Here is an 18,419-nt window from a genome sequence, read left to right as displayed (position 1 = left end):
GGGGCGCCTCTTGCATCATCTTAGTGAACTGGAGCAATGGAGTGGGGGCAGTAGGGAACAATCCCTGGGCTCTGGGCATTCCACTGCGTCGGTCATTTAAGGGCCCAGGGCTCGGCCCCGCAGAGGCCCTTTCAGATGGGTTTCGCTTCACCTGGTGAGTGACAGGTTCATGGGAGTGGGTCAGGCCTGAAAGAGAGGGAGGTGGGGGTAAAGGAGATGTGCAGAGAGGAAGGGAGAGGATCGGGAATGGGGCAGGAGATGGGACACAAAGAGATGCAGGGGGGCAGCGAGTGGGGTGCCAAAAAAGGAGGGGTGGTTAGCCAGAGAAGAGGAAGACAGGGAACTAAAAGAGAAAGTGGGGGAGCAGGGACAAGTAGGAGAGGGCCGATGGAGCAAAAGAAAAAGAGAAAGGGGGGGGGGGGGGTCTAAATGCTGCATTGAAGGTGATGCACAGCTGTGGGTCTGGGAGCTTTCATTGTCAGATCTGTGTCAATGAAGAGCCATGCCGCTCAAACCTGAAATGCTGCAGAGCCTTAGAACATGTTCCTTAGTGCAGGAGGCACATTCGCCAGCACCATGTAACGTAAGCACCGCATGTCTTCTTTCTTTTTGGAAGTAAATGGTTAAGAAGTGCTTGATCATTCCGGAAATGATCAAGAGTTCATCTAAACAAGAACAATCCAATTAGCAATTAAAAGACATTTGTGGAACGGTCTCTTATGTTTCTCTAGTTTGCCTTGATTATGCTGTTGTAAGCACCACACTGGTGCAATCACAGTGCAAGAGGAAGAAGCAAGGCAGCATACCTGTGGCCTTTAAAGCTTGCCCACTGTAAAGTTCACATGTCGCTGGTTCAACTGATTTATAATGGTGACCGAGGTCTGATTAAGTGCTGGTGTCATAGGATCCACGTAGGCATGCTGGGTAAATCAGTTATGCTTCTACCCAGGAACACAAAATGAATGGCCTTGCTAGTGATTGCAACCTTTATCATATTCCTGACTTTTCCTTTAAGAAGGAGGTAAACGAATGCTTAGTTCTTGCTTTCCCTGCTGGCTATTGTTATCTGTGGGTGGCAAAGCAATTAGAACCTTACAATATGCGCACAAATGCATACAAATACATTACTATGGCGCCATGAGTTCATGCAGTATTGGATCATTGACAGGAATGCTTCTGATAGATGAAGATGGAATGTACAATGCAATCAGTAGGGTCGATAGTTTATGTGAGGATTAATAGTAGCTTAGTGGGTAAGACACTCGCCTATGAACCAGAAGACCCAGGTTCAAATCCCACTTACTACCATTGTGTCCCTGAGCAAGACACTTAACCCTAAGTTGCTCCAGGGGGACTGTCCCTGTAACTACTGATTGTAAGTCGCTCTGGATAAGGGTGTCTGATAAAAGCTGTAAATTTAAGTGTAAATGTTGCCTTGTCTGTATTTGAATGTCTTTACTGACCTATGTGACGTATGTGTTTGTGTTTGTATGTGTGTGCATTTGCATTAAATTCTCCTGATCTGAGATGCCCTCACTCAAATAATGGACTGTTTGATTTCAGACAGTCTTTGTGAATGGACCCCTGCTGAAGGCACTCATTCTCCTAATTAGGCTTAATAGCTGCTAATAAGACTCCATCCCACTCCTTGGGGTCAGGCCTGACTTGGCCGTAGAGAAAATCTGTCCCAGGCTAGTTTGCCATTGATGTGACAGCAGAGAATTGAGAACCTTTGGCTGCATGTCAAAAAGCAATTTATCGTTCTAATTCCGTCGTGTAAGTCAGTGATTGTAAGGCCCCTCACACATGTTTGGCTGCAGAAGGCCAGACACGTCCACCTAAACTGAGCGTTTAATTAGCTGCCCGGGTCAGAGGGAACCTCGGGGCTTGGGGACAGGGCATCTTAATCTGCACTAAATGACAGGGCAATGGCCACTGGACAGCCATATCTGCATAACACAGTTTCATTATGCATTAAACTCAAGTCCTCAATTAATGCAGTCAGCTGGGCCAGTGGCTTTAATTACTCCGTCCGTGGCCTTTCGCACAGGGGGCCATCTCCCAACTCTGTAAACTGCTTATGGGCACCTTCTACAGACTGTCCTGAGGCACATTCTGCATTCAGGGTCTCTGTGTCTGTCTGGAGAGGGAATGAAGTCATGTGGCATTTCCAATACTCTGGCTGTGTCATTGATAGACATGTTTTTACATTTTACAGTTTCAAATTGATTGAGCTCATTCTTTACTTCAGAACATGCTGTGATACATGAAATGCAATGTATTTTGGACTGGGATGGTCCTAGGGAATTAAAATGTACCAAATCCAGTCCTTAAGTGTTACCTGCAAGAATTTCATATTATTATTATTTGAATAAAAATAACACCTTATAGTGAACGCAGAAAAATGCATTTTAGGCATGCTCCTGCCTGAAATATTTATGTTGCACATCTAGCATGTTACATGGTTTTGTACTGTATTTTGTTTAATGTTGATGACAAGAGGCCATCTGGCAGAATAGAACTTTTCTGAGGAATATGTTGTTCTAAAAAAGCCATTAACCAGGCACAGGCCTTACAGACTTCAAACCTAATAGTTGGACTGTAGGTGTCTGCTTAAATGTGTGGCTTGCTTCCAGATCAAAGCGCCAGCCCTGGAGGATTACTCCCCATAACCTGAAACAGGAAAGTCCGTGGCACATTTTGATGGTCTGTTATGATCAGAGGCGATTACTGCTATAGTCACCCTTTAAAAAAAGATGGCTCTCTACAAACAAACAGTCACTTTGTCTCAGCTAAAAAAGGGCACTGGTGTCCATAATCATAATCTTAGATTTTAAATATGAATTTAACAACCCGGTTTGAGCAATTTCCTTCTGTGTAAACGGCACAATAAGAAATCAGCAGCTGCGTGTAAACCCTATGATGACAGCGGCTAATGAGTGGAGGCTAAGCAGAAACATTGTGCAGATGAAAATTCAAATGGACAAAATAGGCTGTAATACTGAATGTTAAAGTTTATTGCCTCCACTGCTTCCACATGGTGGTCTGTGTGTGTTGAGAATCTCCATTCTCACTGTTATAACCATCATCTCAAACCTTTATTTCAGACTTGAGTCGTACATATGGGCTGCACATTTGGTTTCCCCGGAGGCTAGTTTTAGCACCTAGCGCTGGCAGATTACTGCAGGATCTGGACCAGTATGGCCATAGGGGAGCCTACATGAGCTCAGCCCAAAGTATGGGCTTCAGTCCAGCATAGTCTTCTCTTGGCATTTAATTAGCGCTTTTTTAATCTTTGACATATTTTAACAAAAAACAGTGTACTTCTGTAGTGGGATCCATTATAAGCGATAGAAACTCAGATTCCTATTAATTTCACACCAGGTTTTACTGGTGTGACAACCTCTTCTACAATATTTGGGTCCACATGTGCCCACAGAGTGAAGAGTCACTGCAAATCAATGCACAGTTGTTGTAAATAATAACCTTTGTTTCAGCATTTTTATCTTGATTTCAAGTCATTGAACAAACATCTGTTTGCTGGAGCATCCTTTCTTTCTTAAGGCCATTTGTACCACTCACCGGTAATGTATGCACAAAAAGACTTTTGGTAAGGCTATGTGAAGAGCAGGTTTAATTACATCTCAAGTATGTGACCATAGATTACTTGTATTTTTAGACATGGCAGACCATAAAAGTGGTTCAAAATCAAATACATCTGAACACAAAGCATGATCCCATATACTGTTACAATAGACCACAGAAGATTAGTTTGATGTGGGAAGTGTCACTTTCCATCCTATTTCAACAATTTAATGGACCAAAGCCCTCAGAACCACTGTCCAAACCAAACAGAGCCTGCTTGTTAATTATCACCATATATATTTCTTTTTATTTCAGCAGAGGCTTTGTGTGTTTGGTTTGGAGGTGCTTCCAGATATGTTTTGAGTTGTTCCGAGACCCACATGGAGAGGAAAAAAACTTTATTTGAACCAGCTATAGGCTTCCATTAACACACCATAAAGACAGTTGATTCTGGAGCTGTTTTGTACATTTGGCACAACTGCTAAAACTCTAATTTTTTCCCACGTAATTGTTTACATAGGCAAAGCTGAAAAAGAATTACCAGAGACTGTGACTAATACAGATGCCATCCTCTAAATCTCCATTACCACCCCATAAACCAGGGACTGGGACCACATTCATTTTGGTGTTGATTGGGGAATGCCAGTGCAAAAATAAACAAAGCGTGCCCAAGTGCCTCTCCAAGCTGTGACTTTCCCGAGCCTATAATAATGGCCTAACTACGAAATGGATGTTGAACTCCTTGACCAATCTGAGTCATCTCATGCTATGGTTGTAACCAGAACAGCTGAAAATGAGTTTGTGTTCCATGATGACCCCAAAAAAATTGTACTGACCACATCACAGAATAGTGGTCCAGACTTGACTGTCACTCTATGGTATGGTTTGCTTCCAAGGGTTTTCATCTCAATCACACTTTCTGATACACTTAGTAGCTGTTCATCAACATTCCAAGGTCTGGTTGGTTGCTCATAATATATTCCTTTGTGTACTGTACGTCCCTTAGGCATCATATGCCCCCTCAGCCCACCCTTCCTTTCTAAAACAACATATGGTCATGTCCAGGACACCTGAGGCCTCAGAACAGAAGAATGTCCTGCGGTATTCATGAACTGCCATCCTGGTGAGCCGACAGGGAGTCCGGATGACTATTTTCCCTTGACAGCCCCCTCCCCAATACACTCCTGTGCCACACCCAGAGAACTCATCCTCAGCAGAGGGTGTCTGTGGGACTTTAGAGCCAAGCGATTCTCCCCTAACCACCTCTGCACTGATGTCTTCTGAAAGCAGAGCTGGCGAGGAGGAGGCATTGGTGAGATCCCCCGTGACAGATCTGCTCATGATGCCCGTGCTGCTGGTTTGCAGTCAGACAGGGCTTGGAGGGTGTGCTTTAGCGAGAGGGCCCTCTTCGGGTGGTGCTGCTTCAGCCAGAAGACAGTTATTCACCTTGAAGCCCCTGCAGGGGTAGGAATCGTCAGCTGATGGGCGCTGAGGAAAACGCGCTGTGATAGATGAGCCAGTGGATGCATGATACACCAGTTTTACTGTGCCGCAGGGGTGGGTATTTAGATGGCTGCTTGAGCAGTGAGCTGACAGCAGTTAAGCAGGATGAGGCTCTCACGTTATGAGGCTGACGTGTCCTAGTCTTCCGTTTTTTAACGGCCCACGATAAACAGTAGGTGAGTTAAGAAGCGAGACCAGACTTTGACAATTTCTAAAGACAGACCCCTGGGGCTCAGTCAACCTCATTGTCAAATACAGTAGCTCTTATTCTTTGGACAGAATGGGATTTTTGTTTTCCCAAATGTGTCCACTTTCCAGGAGTGGTATAATGACTAGGATTATTTTCCAGGGTCATACATTTTCAAGTACACAAATGTATGTACAAATGGATGTAGAGATGTAGAGCGTTTGGAGCAGCTCCCATAAAGTCACAGGTTCAAACCCCACTCACTTCCATTGTGTCCCTCAGCAAGACACTTAACCCTGAGTGTCTCCTGGGGGACTGACCCTGTCACTGCCAATTGTTAGTCGCTCTGGATAAGTCTGTTAAATGTGGTAAAATGTAAATAAAAGCTAAATAAAGCATCCATATTGCAGAAAGATGCATGACTGGCTCACTGCGATAGGGACAATGCACAATGCACAGTATTCACAGGTCTATCTACACAATCCATCCATCCATCTATCCAGAGAACACATGTCGGTCCACTGTGTATACAGACTAACACAGGGGCATCTTGCTGGTGCTGCTACAGACATCTCACCCAATTCATTTCAGGCATGTGTCCCAATAGATTTGAGATTTAGCAGGCAGCTGCTTTAGTTCCATACTATGTACCAACGCTGATTCATTTTAGTGATAAACAATACTAGGTTGTTCTGCGTCACTTCCCCCCCTGTGTGCACAGTACATATATTTTATATGGGTATGTATAGGGGTTTTGATCTCAGTTCAACAAAATCTCTTTTATCTACATACCCAACTTTCTTCCTTTATTAAAAGCATACCTCAGTCAATAAACTTCTCATACATCTCCATCTCACTCAAGAGGGCCGAGCTGAGCAGCATACCTGTTGTGTTCCTGTGCGTGTCTGTGTGATTGTGTTGGTCAGATTAACAGTCCCCAGAACCCACATTCACTTCCAGTGGGTGTGTTCACCACTTCCAGCCCACCCCACTGATAATGCGCACAGCCCCCGGATGGCACTGGTAGTAACAGGGTACTTAAGAGGACAGAAACTATGACAGCTTATACTTTGGTTTGTATTTACTTCACCAAAGTTATTTCAATGAGTTTTAAGAGGACATTCTTCAGACCTGCTTAATTCGACTCAGCTGAGCCGAATGTCGCTGGTGCCATGTGAAAATTGAACACATATTGCCCGGGCTCACTGGGGGAAGGTTCTCTGCTACGAAACACAGATTTTACAACAGCAGTTTCGGGCAAGCTGCCAACCTGTAAAACCGTCACATGCTCCTTAAACACACACCAAAGAATGGTTTTATGTGCACGTTTTCTAGGAATTGGGGAACAGTTCGAACGATTGAGGGCGAGATCTGAATTTTAAATTCATTTTTCAAGAAAAGCATTAGGCGATTGCTTCGAGTTTGGTCATGTCTAAGATGGCTCCCTCTTATGTTGACATGATCCGCGTTCCGGGCAGATCCTTCTACCAGAAAAGCCGCCACTCGCTGACTTCTGAATGAAATTTGACCGGCCCCGGGCTTTGATCAGGACCGTGTGGCTGGAGCCTCTGCTGTTAAAATGCAGCTTATGTCCTGTTGCAGGAGGATACTGCTGGGCGTGGGGGGGGGGGGAACGGAGCTTAATGCCAAACAGCACAGCGAGATGGGGAGAGATTCTGCTGACTGCCAGCAGGAGTCAGGCCAGAGGCTCAGCTATGCAGCGTGGTTCTGCACTTTGCCGTTTCCGTGTGTGTGTGTGTGTGTGTGTGTATGTGTGTGTGTGTGCATATGGGGGCAGGTGTGAATGAGTAAGCACTTCTGCATTACAGCGTTACACGTGTGTTTGTGTATCACAAAGAAATACTCGGAGAGGTCACGTTGTATTCACCATTTTTTCTTTATATTTAACCAGAAACAAAAGCTTAGGTACATAAAACTGAGCTAACTGTACAGGAGCGGGAGGACAAACAGTGCGACTGTAGAAACAGAAACGACAACAGAAAAAAAAAAAATCCAGACTAGAGCAGCTCTCCACGCAGAGCACTGTCCTTCTCCTCCTTCCCGCCGATTCAAACTCGTGTCCGGTCGGATATCCGTATAAATCTCGGTGCAGTTCGCTCTGTTTTTCTCCCCAAGTCGATTCCCTGATTTGTTCCACTGTCGACAAAAACCTCCCTCCTCCATAGGAGCAGTTCGCGTGACATCTGAAGACCGTTCCTGTGCTAGATTCACGACGGAGACTTTTAAATGTGTGCGGATTACGTAAAGAGTTAGAACAATCACATCTTTCGTGACGGGAACTCTCCCAAAACCACAAAGAGAACCTGGGACCAAAGAGCCAGGACCGTAGCGACTACACATTAAAGACTTTCGGACTGAGGTAAATTGTTGGATGGCGCTTCTCTGTTGTTTTGTCTTTTTTTTTTTTGACAGTGCTAAAATGCTGAAAAAAAGCACCATAATGCTTCTTTTGTTATTAAATTTTTTTTTTATATTAAGCTACTGTAGACAAAAACGGTGTTTTGTGTGGGGGACGGACATGCCTAGTGCTAGCATTACGTAAGTGCAAAACTGTTCCACCTCATGAGGGACATCCGTCCGTTTCGTCTCGATATTTTACATCCGTGACTGCTGTATCTTAGGATGCCTTGTCTCAGTGTGAAGGCAGAGCTCAACACCAGCGTTAAAACCTTGCCCTCCTGTTTAACCTTAATCTCCTGTTTAAAATATACCTTCATATAGCGAAGGGTCCGGCTTCTCGGCCCTCGCTGTTTTTAATGGTTTACAATGCGGATAAGGCACACGACAGTTTCCCAAACAACACAGCCGCTTCACGCCGTTCCCACAGGCGGATATTTGCGTGAAAATCTGGAGGATCTCGCGTGTGAAGGTAGAGGGTTGACGCGCGTGGGACTGATCGATCAGGACCTGTAAACGTGACAGTAGCACAGGGGCCAGCGGGCTCTTCGCTTGTCCCGCGCAGCCCGCTCCGTAAGGCTTAACAGCTCCTTGATGTGCCATGGTGTACATGTCTGGAGCTCGGCAGTGCCAGGGATGCGTGGGGTCTGCATCCTGGCGCAATGGCCGCCGCTGTGTGTCAGATCCACAATAGCTCGAGTCTTCTGGCAGGAAAAGGACGGCCAGGGCTTTGCCATCAGAACAGGCTGGTGAGCGTGGTCTGAGACGGGCTCATGGAGTCGTGAGGGTCCATGCCCCCCGGCACGGACGTCAGAACTGGGTTGACGGTGGGAAGGGAGGGGCTGGTCAGATCTGTGAGGGCTGTGGGGGTGCTGGAGGGGCTCATGGAGGCGTTCGACAGCTCCGATGGAGGTCCTGAGGGAGAGCCGCCCGGCAGAGTGGACCCGTCGGACACTTTGTCCACCCCAGTGCTCTCCTGACGTAGGAGGTTCCGTCGGAATTTGGCACGAGCGTTCTGAAACCAGACCTGTGCCCAAAAAAAGAATTCAAAAATCATAGTTAGAAACAGAGGGATTGAGGACAGTCAAAAGGGAGAAAAAAGTATGAAAGCGTAAAACTTCAAGGAAACCTGAGGGATGTTTCTGTTCATTAGATCTGTGGGTTTTTTACAGTCTGTCAACTGTTCCTATCTACATAATCATTTTTGTTTTTTCTTTGTGTCTACTAACAGTAGATTAAAATATGTTTTTTGAGACATGATTGGTTATCTTTTTTCACTTGCTCATCTCAGGCCACTGAGCTAATATCTTTTGAGGGTAAAAACAATTTATAGTAAATAGTATATATAGTAATATGTAATATGTCTCACACACACACAGGAATGTATGTCTGTATTTGTACAATCTAACTCACTAGGCTACTAAGACCCTATTTCTATTTATTTCTCTCTCCCCTTTTCTCTATAGAGAAAGACATACATATTTGCCTATGAAAAGACACAAAGTCATAGGTTCAAATCCCACTTTCTACCATTGTGTCCCTGAGCAAGACACTTAACCCTGAGTTGCTCCAGGGGGGACAGTCCCTGACACTACTGATTGTAAGGAAGTCTGATAAAATTTAAATCTGCTAAATAAATAAATACTATTTAATGCTCTACATGGGCAAAGGGTATTGTGCAAATACAGAAAAATTTGTATTCATGGCGATAGCAGTGCAGGTGGGCCCTTTCACACCAAAGAAAGGGGTGACAAACAGTGACCACAGGAGCACAGAAGGGCAGGAAGGCTCACCTGGAGGACCCGTTTGGTGAGACCTGTCTTCTGGGCCAGCTGTTTCAGGTCTTTGGCGTCTGGGTTGTGGTTTATGGCAAAATACGACTTCATGGTCCTCAACTGATGATGCTTGAAGGAGGTCCTCATGCGTTTGGACTTCTGGTTGGAACTGTAGTGGGAATCCCGGTCCAGGTGATCGCCATCGTTTTCATTACAGGTTAAGGCTGTGAAATAGAAGAGCATGACATGAGTAACAGGTCTCATGATGTGCACAGCAAATTATACACAGTGGTGAGCCTTCAATTTATGCAAATATTTTAGATTATTAAATTTTTATTTCAGTAATAGAGAGATCTTATTTAAACCCCATTTAAATTCAAATTTAAATTAAATGGGTTTACCCACAAAATATAAATCTGAGACTGAAAGTTGTCCAAATGACATTAGAGCCTTGAACTACTGAATTATTACAGAACCACCTCTTCTGACTATAAAAAGTGTGTTTATCTGAGTGATCGTGGATGAACAAATATTTTCTGCAGGTCAGTCTCAGCCTATGGTCATGATCACAGATGGGTCTGTTTTGTAGAAAAGGAAATATCTTCGGGTGACAATACAATAATATTTATTATTAATTTTTTGCCAAGGCTTGCCCTCAGGTGGCAGTAGAGATCAGAAAGAAAGAAAGAAAGAACGAAAGAAAGAAAGAAAGAAAGAAAGAAAGAAAGAAAGAAAGAAATCGAACCCGCATGCTTTGAACCTCCATGAACCTCTCTCTCTCTCTTTCTCTCTCTCTCCCGGTGTCCCACAGAGCTACAAAACAGAAACTACTTACAACAAAAGGAATTAATGTGGGCTAAGTTTTAAATACTCTAAGCCGAGTTAAAACTCATTGGTGTAACCCCAACTGCCCCCTTTTAGTCAAGGAAATGTAGGTATAAAATAATTTTTTATGTTGCCCAAGAGCTTGTAAAAATTAATTCGAATAAAAATTCATTTAAATGCAAACGAATTTCGATTTCTTTAGTTTGACAACATCGAAACTGAATTAAAAATATATGAGAACCATGTATAAAACAAAACAAAAATAAAACAATAATAACAATAGTGATTGTTAATTGTAATTCTAACAGTGATAACAATAAAAAATACCTCCAGAGTAGTCTAACTGCGCGATTTATTTCGAGGGTTCAGGATGATATTTATGAGGACTAAAATCCTCACCGGGGACTGTTCCGCTCCTCCGGGCGCGCGCAGGTGCGACACTGATTTACGGAGCTGCGGCTCAACAGGTGACGGTGGGGGAGGGAGGGGGTCCGTCTGAAGCGACGACCTCCGTCTGAGCCACTTTCCGCGCGTCTCCTCCTATCACCGTATTCTACTCAGACACGCTGCATGCGCCCTTTTTTAAACTTTATTTTAGGATCCAGCAGCGGGTCCAGCGAAGCAATGGTTTCAAAACGAGTCCGCGACCGAGAATTACAGCCCAGTGACCTGCACGTCGATGTGGTTCATTAAAAAGTTAAATATATAGCATTTGTATTACAAATTACTGAATTACTGAACCAGGCTGAACACGGGCCACGGAGGAACGACAAATGAGTTGTCAGATGGAGCATCTACCAGTCGTTCCACAAACACACTCCCCATATCACTGCAATTCCCACAAACACACTCCCCATATCACTGCAATTCCCACAATTCCCTCAAACACACGCCCCATATCACTGCAATTCCCACAAACACACTCCCCATATCACTGCAATTCCCACAAACACACTCCCCATATCACTGCAATTCCCACAATTCCCTCAAACACACGCCCCATATCACTGCAATTCCCACAAACACACTCCCCATATCACTGCAATTCCCACAGTTCCCACAAACACCCCCCATATCACTGCAATTCCCACAAACACACTCCCCATATCACTGCAATTCCCACAATTCCCTCAAACACACGCCCCATATCACTGCAATTCCCACAAACACACTCCCCATATCACTGCAATTCCCACAAACACACTCCCCATATCACTGCAATTACCACAATTCCCACAAACACACTCCCCATATCACTGCAATTCCCACAGTTCCCACAACACACTCCCCATATCACTGCAATTCCCACAAACACACTCCCATATCACTGCAATTCCCACAATTCCCTCAAACACACGCCCCATATCACTGCAATTCCCACAAACACACTCCCCATATCACTGCAATTCCCACAAACACACTCCCCATATCACTGCAATTCCCACAATTCCCACAAACACACTCCCCATATCACTGCAATTCCCACAGTTCCCACAAACACACTCCCCATATCACTGCAACTCCCACAAACACACTCCCCATATCACTGCAATTCCCACAGTTCCCACAAACACACTCCCCATATCACTGCAATTCCCACAATTCCCACAAACACACTCCCCATTTCACTGTAATTCCCACAAAAACACTCTCCATTTCACTGCAAGTCCCACAATTCCCTCAAACACACTCGCCATTTCACTGCAGTTCCCACAAATCACTCCCCATTTCACTGCAAGTCCTACAATTCCCACAAACACACTGCCCATTTCACTGCAATTTCCACAAATCCACAGACACACTCTCCATTTCACTGTAATTCCCAGAATTCCCTCAAACACACTCTCCATTTCACTGAAATTCCCCACAAACAGTCTTGATTTCACTACAATTCCCACAAACACACTCTCTATTTCACTGCAATTTCCACAAATACTCATACACACTCTCAATTTCACTGAAATGCCCTCAAACACACTCTCACTTTCAGTGCTTTTTCTGTGATCAACATGCGAAAAATATGTATTTGCCGTTGTGGAAATATTGTGATTTTTTTTATCAAGGCGTGGCGGGTTATTTGAGGTAAAAATGAGCAAAATTACAACCAAAAAAAAAAAACGTATTTAGAGAGGAGCAACAGCAACAAAAAAAGTCAAAGTGTCTGAAGGCAGCGGCGACCCCCCCACCTACAAGCTGCCAGCCCTGGCTGTCACCCCCCCCCCCCCCCCCCCCCCACCCCCCCCCCCCCCACCCCCCCCCCCCCCCCCCCCCGCCATCTGGACGCAGGTAAGGGCGCCCGCTCTGCCCTCCACGCCACGATCCGGCGACCGCCTCACCTGCGTTGTACGCGGCCAGCTCGGCCCCGGGTCCGGGGCTTTTCCTCTTCCTCGGACGGCCCTTCTGCACCGTCGCTACTCCGTTGTAGTAGGGGAGTCCCAGCGAGTTGGCGGCGCCGGCGCCGTGCAGCCCCTTGGCCGCCGCGTCGGCGTGGGTGAAGTGCGCCTGGTACTCGCCCTGGATGAGCGTCTCGAAGTGCAGGCGACAGTAGACCAGGCTGTCCCGCATGCCGAAGTGGTCGCCGGTGGTCAGCACCTTGCTGCAGGTGGCGCAGGTGAAGCAGTTGAGGTGGTAGACCAGGTCCCGGGCGCGCATCACCATCTCGGACGCGGAGATGCCGAGGTGGCACCGGGCGCATCTCTGCACGGAAAATCTCCTGCTTGGAGAACACAGACGATTACCCACAAAGCCACTCGCGCGCTTCGCGACGTTTCTGTCGAATGTTCTAGTAATCGGCGTAATTTATTGCAATGTTTTCGTCCTTTTTAAACAATCGCGTCCAATTCAGGCTACAGTACAATTTCACAATAATGGTTATCGAAAGGTCGGCGGTTTAACCCTGAGAAAAAATGCACCTGACTAAATACCGATGTGTTGTTTCATTTATCAAAGGTGCAATAAAAAAAAAAAGTGCAATAAAAAAAAATCTATATACATAAGGCCTATATATACACGTGTGTGTGTGTGTGTGTGTGTTTGTGTGTGTGTGTGTGTGTATATATATATATATATATATATATATATATGTGTGTGTGTGTGTGTGTGTGTGTACATATATAAAGGACTATTTTTTAACATGGCCTTGTACATATTCCACTTTTACTATATATGTATACACACACACACGCAACACACACACACACACACACACACACACACACACACACACACACACACACACACACACACACACACACACACATATATATATATATATATATATATATATATATATATATGTGTGTGTGTGTGCGTGTGCGTGTGTAGATATATGTATATATAAGGCCTATATATATATACATATATATAGACTGCTAGGTTTTTGTACGCGGGGAGTATGTACCTGTAGTAGTCCTCCTTGCAGTAGATGCTGCCGTCCTTGCTGAAGCACGTCAGCTCGGACTCCAGGTTCAACTTGCACTCGCAGCACTTCAGGCAGCGCATGTGCCACTGCTTGTCCACCGCCAGCAGGTAGTAGCGGTCCGAGATCTTCCCGCCGCAGCCCGCGCACAGGGCCACCCGGTCGCCGGCGACGGACGTCAGGGTCTGCGCGGAGCAGGGGGTGCAGGAGTCAGAGCGGGCGTACACACACACACACACACACACTGCTCATCTGCACTTCACGATGACGCGCACGCCGTTCGTTATTATCATTAGACAATTATAGCATAACGCAATCAATACTCAGACCGACGACAAGAGTTTCTTATATTGTGCTAATAAAACATCCACTATGTTGAAATACTGAACCGGCAATATTGCTCATTTAAATATATGAACTAAATAATAACACTCGAGCGCTTCAGAAATAATAGAAAAACATCAATTAAAATATTGTAAAATAACATATGGCCTTGTTTAATGTTACAGAAAAGCAATATATATAAGGCCAATATATTTTTAATATTTATATTTATATATAAATATATTTTGGTCTGTTTAAATCATTTTGAACGAAAATGGCTTTGTTTACTGTTCCAATAAACCAATATATAAAGCTAATATTTAATATATATTATGGTCTGTTTGAAAAAAAATGTTTAGCGAATATGACCTTGTTTACAGTTCCAGTTTGTACTTTTCATTTTGTTAAACGTCTGTGACTAAAACATATATTATATAACGTATTATATATTAATTTCCTGCATGCGTTTATCTGCCAGCACTTGATTCGACTGAACTGCAAATAAACGAAATGGCAGAAATTGTAGAAACCCTCGCGCATTCCTGACGAGAACTTGGCGGAACAGGGCCTGCAGGCCACGGCGCGTCTCAGGTCCCGTCCTACGCACCGTCTCAGTCTCGCCCATGTCGATGGCGGAGCTGATGGCGGCGGAGTCGCCCTTCGCGCGGCGGTCCATGTCGTCGATGATGCCCTGCATCTTGCCTCCCGGGAGGCCGTGGAAGAGCATCGCCGTGTTCTCCTCAGCCCTGAAAGCCAAGAGCTCCATCCGCCCGCAGCCCATGCACCGAGGCCGAGTTCCGTTCTGCGGCGACACCGGGGCCGGACCTGAAATCACAGCAGGGTCACAAGCTCAGAACTTTTCCCGTCACGCGGCCCGCGCCGCGCAATACAACTTTTTTTTTCTTTTTTTTTGCGTTAAAGTAGCGAAGCGGGTTACCGACAAACAAGGATCCCAGAGTTTCTCTCCTAATCTGCCGCCGCGCGGAGCTTCATTAGGAGCTTATAACGCCGTCATGACGCCAACCACACGTCCGATCACACGCAAAAAAAAATATTCCCACGGAGACGGTCCTGATCTGAAGTTGCTCCACGACGATGCGCGACTGACGATCTGCGCCGGAGCGCTGATGCTGATGCAAGAAAAGAAGAGAGAGAGAGAGAGAGAGAAAAAAAAAAAAGTCGGTACATCCGGGTGTCTCCCCGCTCGTCTCTGCCCGACGGGCCCGGGTGGAAACGCGCGCTGTGGGCTGCGACCGGCTCTCTGCTCCCCGCGGCGGCCTCCGAAGCCCCTTCACTCCCACCTCCCCAGTACCGAGCCGCGCTCCATTCCGCGCCTTTTCTACGGGGAGCCGCGCGTCACGGCGCCTCCGCGCGCGCTCATTGGTCGGGGCGACGTCACGCAGCGATTTAAAGCGGACCTCGGACGCCGAGCGTCGGCCCTGTTCTTTTATTCTAACCTTCGTTCAACTAGGTAAAAAAAAAAAAAACATTTCAATATTCAGAACCTAATGAAAAAATCGTAATCGGTAAATATGTACATTTTTAAGTGCTTAATTTGAGATTTGAAGCTTTGCATTTATAATAGATAAATGCACCCTTATTTTACAGAATCCACAGAATACACGTCCGGTAGTTTGTTCTTTTTTTGTCGGTTCTCCGTTTGAATTAAGAACAATTTCTCTTAGAATTCTACGCCGACTACTCGCGCACAAACTGCGCCTTCAACTTGCATTTTATTAATGTACCTAAAACAAAATAAAATGTACCCTTCGAAGTCAGTGACTCCGCGATGTGATGTCTTGGAATGAAATGGTTATTCTTTATCGAAATTGTGAACGAATGAAGCCTTATTAAACACGCCCGATGTGATGGATGAGGGTCAGGTTGAGGTTCAGGGTTAGAGGTGCGCGACGTCACCCACGTCGTCCTCCGGAAGGACGCATGTGCGGAGAGCCGGTGCCACGTGACAAGTGACAACAGCGTGACAGGTGAGCGGACCCGCCGCCGCCGCCGCCGCCCGCGCGTCACCCTCCTCACCTTTTTGGCGACGTCACCCCCCTCCCGCGCCATCTGGTCCCGGGTTCGGCTCACAATGCGGCACCAGCTCCGTCCCAACAGCCGTGACTAAACTTCCGACAAAGAGCGACAACGCCTCCGGCCGCGGGGGGCCCGGGACGCCCGCGCCGGCGCGCGCTGCCCTGTGATTAATCCGCGTAATTAACGGCTATTGAGCGCGCGGCGCGCCCCTCTCCCCTCCATCCCTCCCTCCATCCCGCCATACCTCCTCATCTGTCAGAACGCACAATGGGGGGAACCGCGCCGGGCCTTTGCCAATTTCGGACGATTGGCTCGGTCCGGATTAAAAGCAGGGAATCCGGCACACGCTGACGCACGGAGGAGACGCTCTGGAGGCCTGTTACTGACGCACATTTTAATCAGCAACTCACTGACCGTGTTCGAAATTGTTGTAGTAACAACGGAAGCCATCGGTCGTTATGAATAGTTAATAGAGGAGTTAAAGGGACTGTCCTCCAGTCCAGTTCTCGCGCTGGACGGACGCGTCTGTGTCGTGCTGCGCCATCACACCGGTCCCGCGGGGTGTAATGCGTTTATTTGGGGTGTTGGGGTCTCACTCGACATAGCACGACCTTTAACAAAAAAAAAACAACGACCTTTAACGTGACGCGTCGAACAATATTATTTCTTATTATTACTATTGTTGTTGCTGACAAATTTGTGCCGCCAGAGTTTTCGTGGATTTGCGCACTCTCGCCACATCTGCACCCCCACCCCCATCCCACGTTTATTCACGTTCTTCCTTCATCATTCGTTAAATGGCAGTTCAGCCCGCGGTTTGAAGGTGAATCAAGTTTTGAGCCAATAAGAAAAAAAACCCATCCAACGTCCCTGAAATGAAGGATTTGACCGAAGAATAGTTTATTGTACTTTCCTGTAAAAGAGGAGGAGAAAGAGGAGGAGGAGGGGTGGGGTTGGGATAATTGCCCCGTCTCACTGTCTCGGTGCCATCGGCTCATTTTTTTTTACCCCGTGCAGGCCCGATCCATGTTAAAAAAAAAAAAACGGAAAAAGGTCTTAATTAGATCTGTGATCTCAATGGGAAGTGGGGTATTAACTTCATGACTGCTTAAAACCAACGTCGACCTCGAGCGGATTTTCCCGCCAGAAAACAGACCCTTGTATTTAAGCGTTATTCATTCGCAACTAACAGCTCCAACTCCAACAAGTCATTTATCAGCGGCATTAGTATTGGTATTAATAATATTATTGTAGTTGTGTAGCTATTCAGATGATGACGAGTGTAAATACATTGCGGGCCGGTGTGGCGCATTTTTCTTCAGGATAATAATTGTACGTGTTCCAGTGGACGGCGGAATTAGCGAAACTGGCGCTAAATCTCGACCTTCGTCATGTATTGGATTCTGTTGACATTAAAAAATATGTCCGCACGCGAGTTCCAGTTAAAGAAAATAAAAATGAAAACCAGGCAAGTAAATCGACGATCGTCGCGCAGTTCTGCATTCTGCTTCCCCCGGACCCGGTTGCTCGTTAGAACCCCGGCGTGGGTCCTTTTTACGAGGGGGTCGTTGTGATTGATTATGTCGCGTCAGAAGCGATTTCGCTCAGGGGTGCGTGGACGACGTGGAAAACCACGTGACAAGGGACGATCCCAGAGTGGCCTGGACGGTTCTGGCTGCGATACCTTTACAATGGCGCTAATTACAGTAGACGTCAAGCCTGCCTATTAAATAGATTTTCAAAAAAGGGGGAAGTCAGGGGGAATAAAACGTCGCTTTTCGTCATTTGACCGCCATGACCGTCAGTTTAGAGGAATCCGATTAAACGGACCGCAGTGGGCATCCTACCAGGATCCAAAGCTGGAAAAAGTGATTTCGTCACATACATCCTCCACTAAGGTCGTTGAGTTATAATCATCAACATGCCTTTTTCAGTTTTCACCACTTTCAAATATTTAGCAACAATTCAATTTCTGCCTCAGTGCAACATGGAACTGCACAATTTTGGAAGAGCTAGAGACACTTTTTGTCTATAATAACTTGAAATAATTGAAAGTGACGTTTTTGGTGAGGGGGAGTGTCGCCATTCACAAGCAGAGAAGTTCACCAAGTGTCCTTTCAATTAAAGGAAAGAACCCGGATGTACCATGTAAGGCAGAGAACAGTCATTCCGTGATTCAGGAACTGATTTTTTTTTATTTTGCAATTCATTTGTAATTATGATATTTGGTTATAGGGTTTATTACGGGGGCTTAAAGAGCACAACATGCAATGGAATTAATTATTTGCTAGAAATACGAAACGTTTTCTTTTTTTTTATTTCCTTCAATCTAATCAGATGAGCAGCA

At 45.8% G+C, this 18,419-nt stretch overlaps 1 protein-coding gene across 3 annotated transcripts; it reads right to left on the bottom strand.

Annotated features, from left to right (window-relative positions):
- Nucleotides 1–7,153: 7,153 nt before the first annotated feature.
- Nucleotides 7,154–15,328, bottom strand: lhx2a (LIM homeobox 2a). 3 transcript variants are annotated; one of them, XM_028972825.1, is made up of 6 exons: nt 14,973–15,328; nt 14,643–14,860; nt 13,694–13,896; nt 12,630–13,009; nt 9,487–9,692; nt 7,154–8,720 (listed from the first exon to the last, which is right to left on the bottom strand). In XM_028972825.1, the coding sequence occupies exons 2-6, from the start codon at nt 14,814–14,816 to the stop codon at nt 8,430–8,432; spliced, it is 1,254 nt and encodes a 417-aa protein (XP_028828658.1). In that variant the 5' UTR covers nt 14,817–14,860; nt 14,973–15,328; the 3' UTR covers nt 7,154–8,429. The 3 variants fall into 3 exon arrangements, with proteins under 3 accessions (XP_028828658.1, XP_028828660.1, XP_028828659.1); XM_028972827.1 differs by having other exon boundaries at nt 12,630–13,006; XM_028972826.1 differs by having other exon boundaries at nt 14,643–15,328.
- Between the last annotated feature and the right edge of the window lie 3,091 nt (nt 15,329–18,419).

Source organism: Denticeps clupeoides, chromosome 3 (genome assembly GCF_900700375.1).
Source record: "Denticeps clupeoides chromosome 3, fDenClu1.1, whole genome shotgun sequence".
In the NCBI taxonomy this organism is placed as follows: Eukaryota; Metazoa; Chordata; class Actinopteri; order Clupeiformes; family Denticipitidae; genus Denticeps; species Denticeps clupeoides.
Note: the sequence above shows the minus strand (reverse complement) of the source record. Positions and strands in the feature narration are given on the sequence as shown.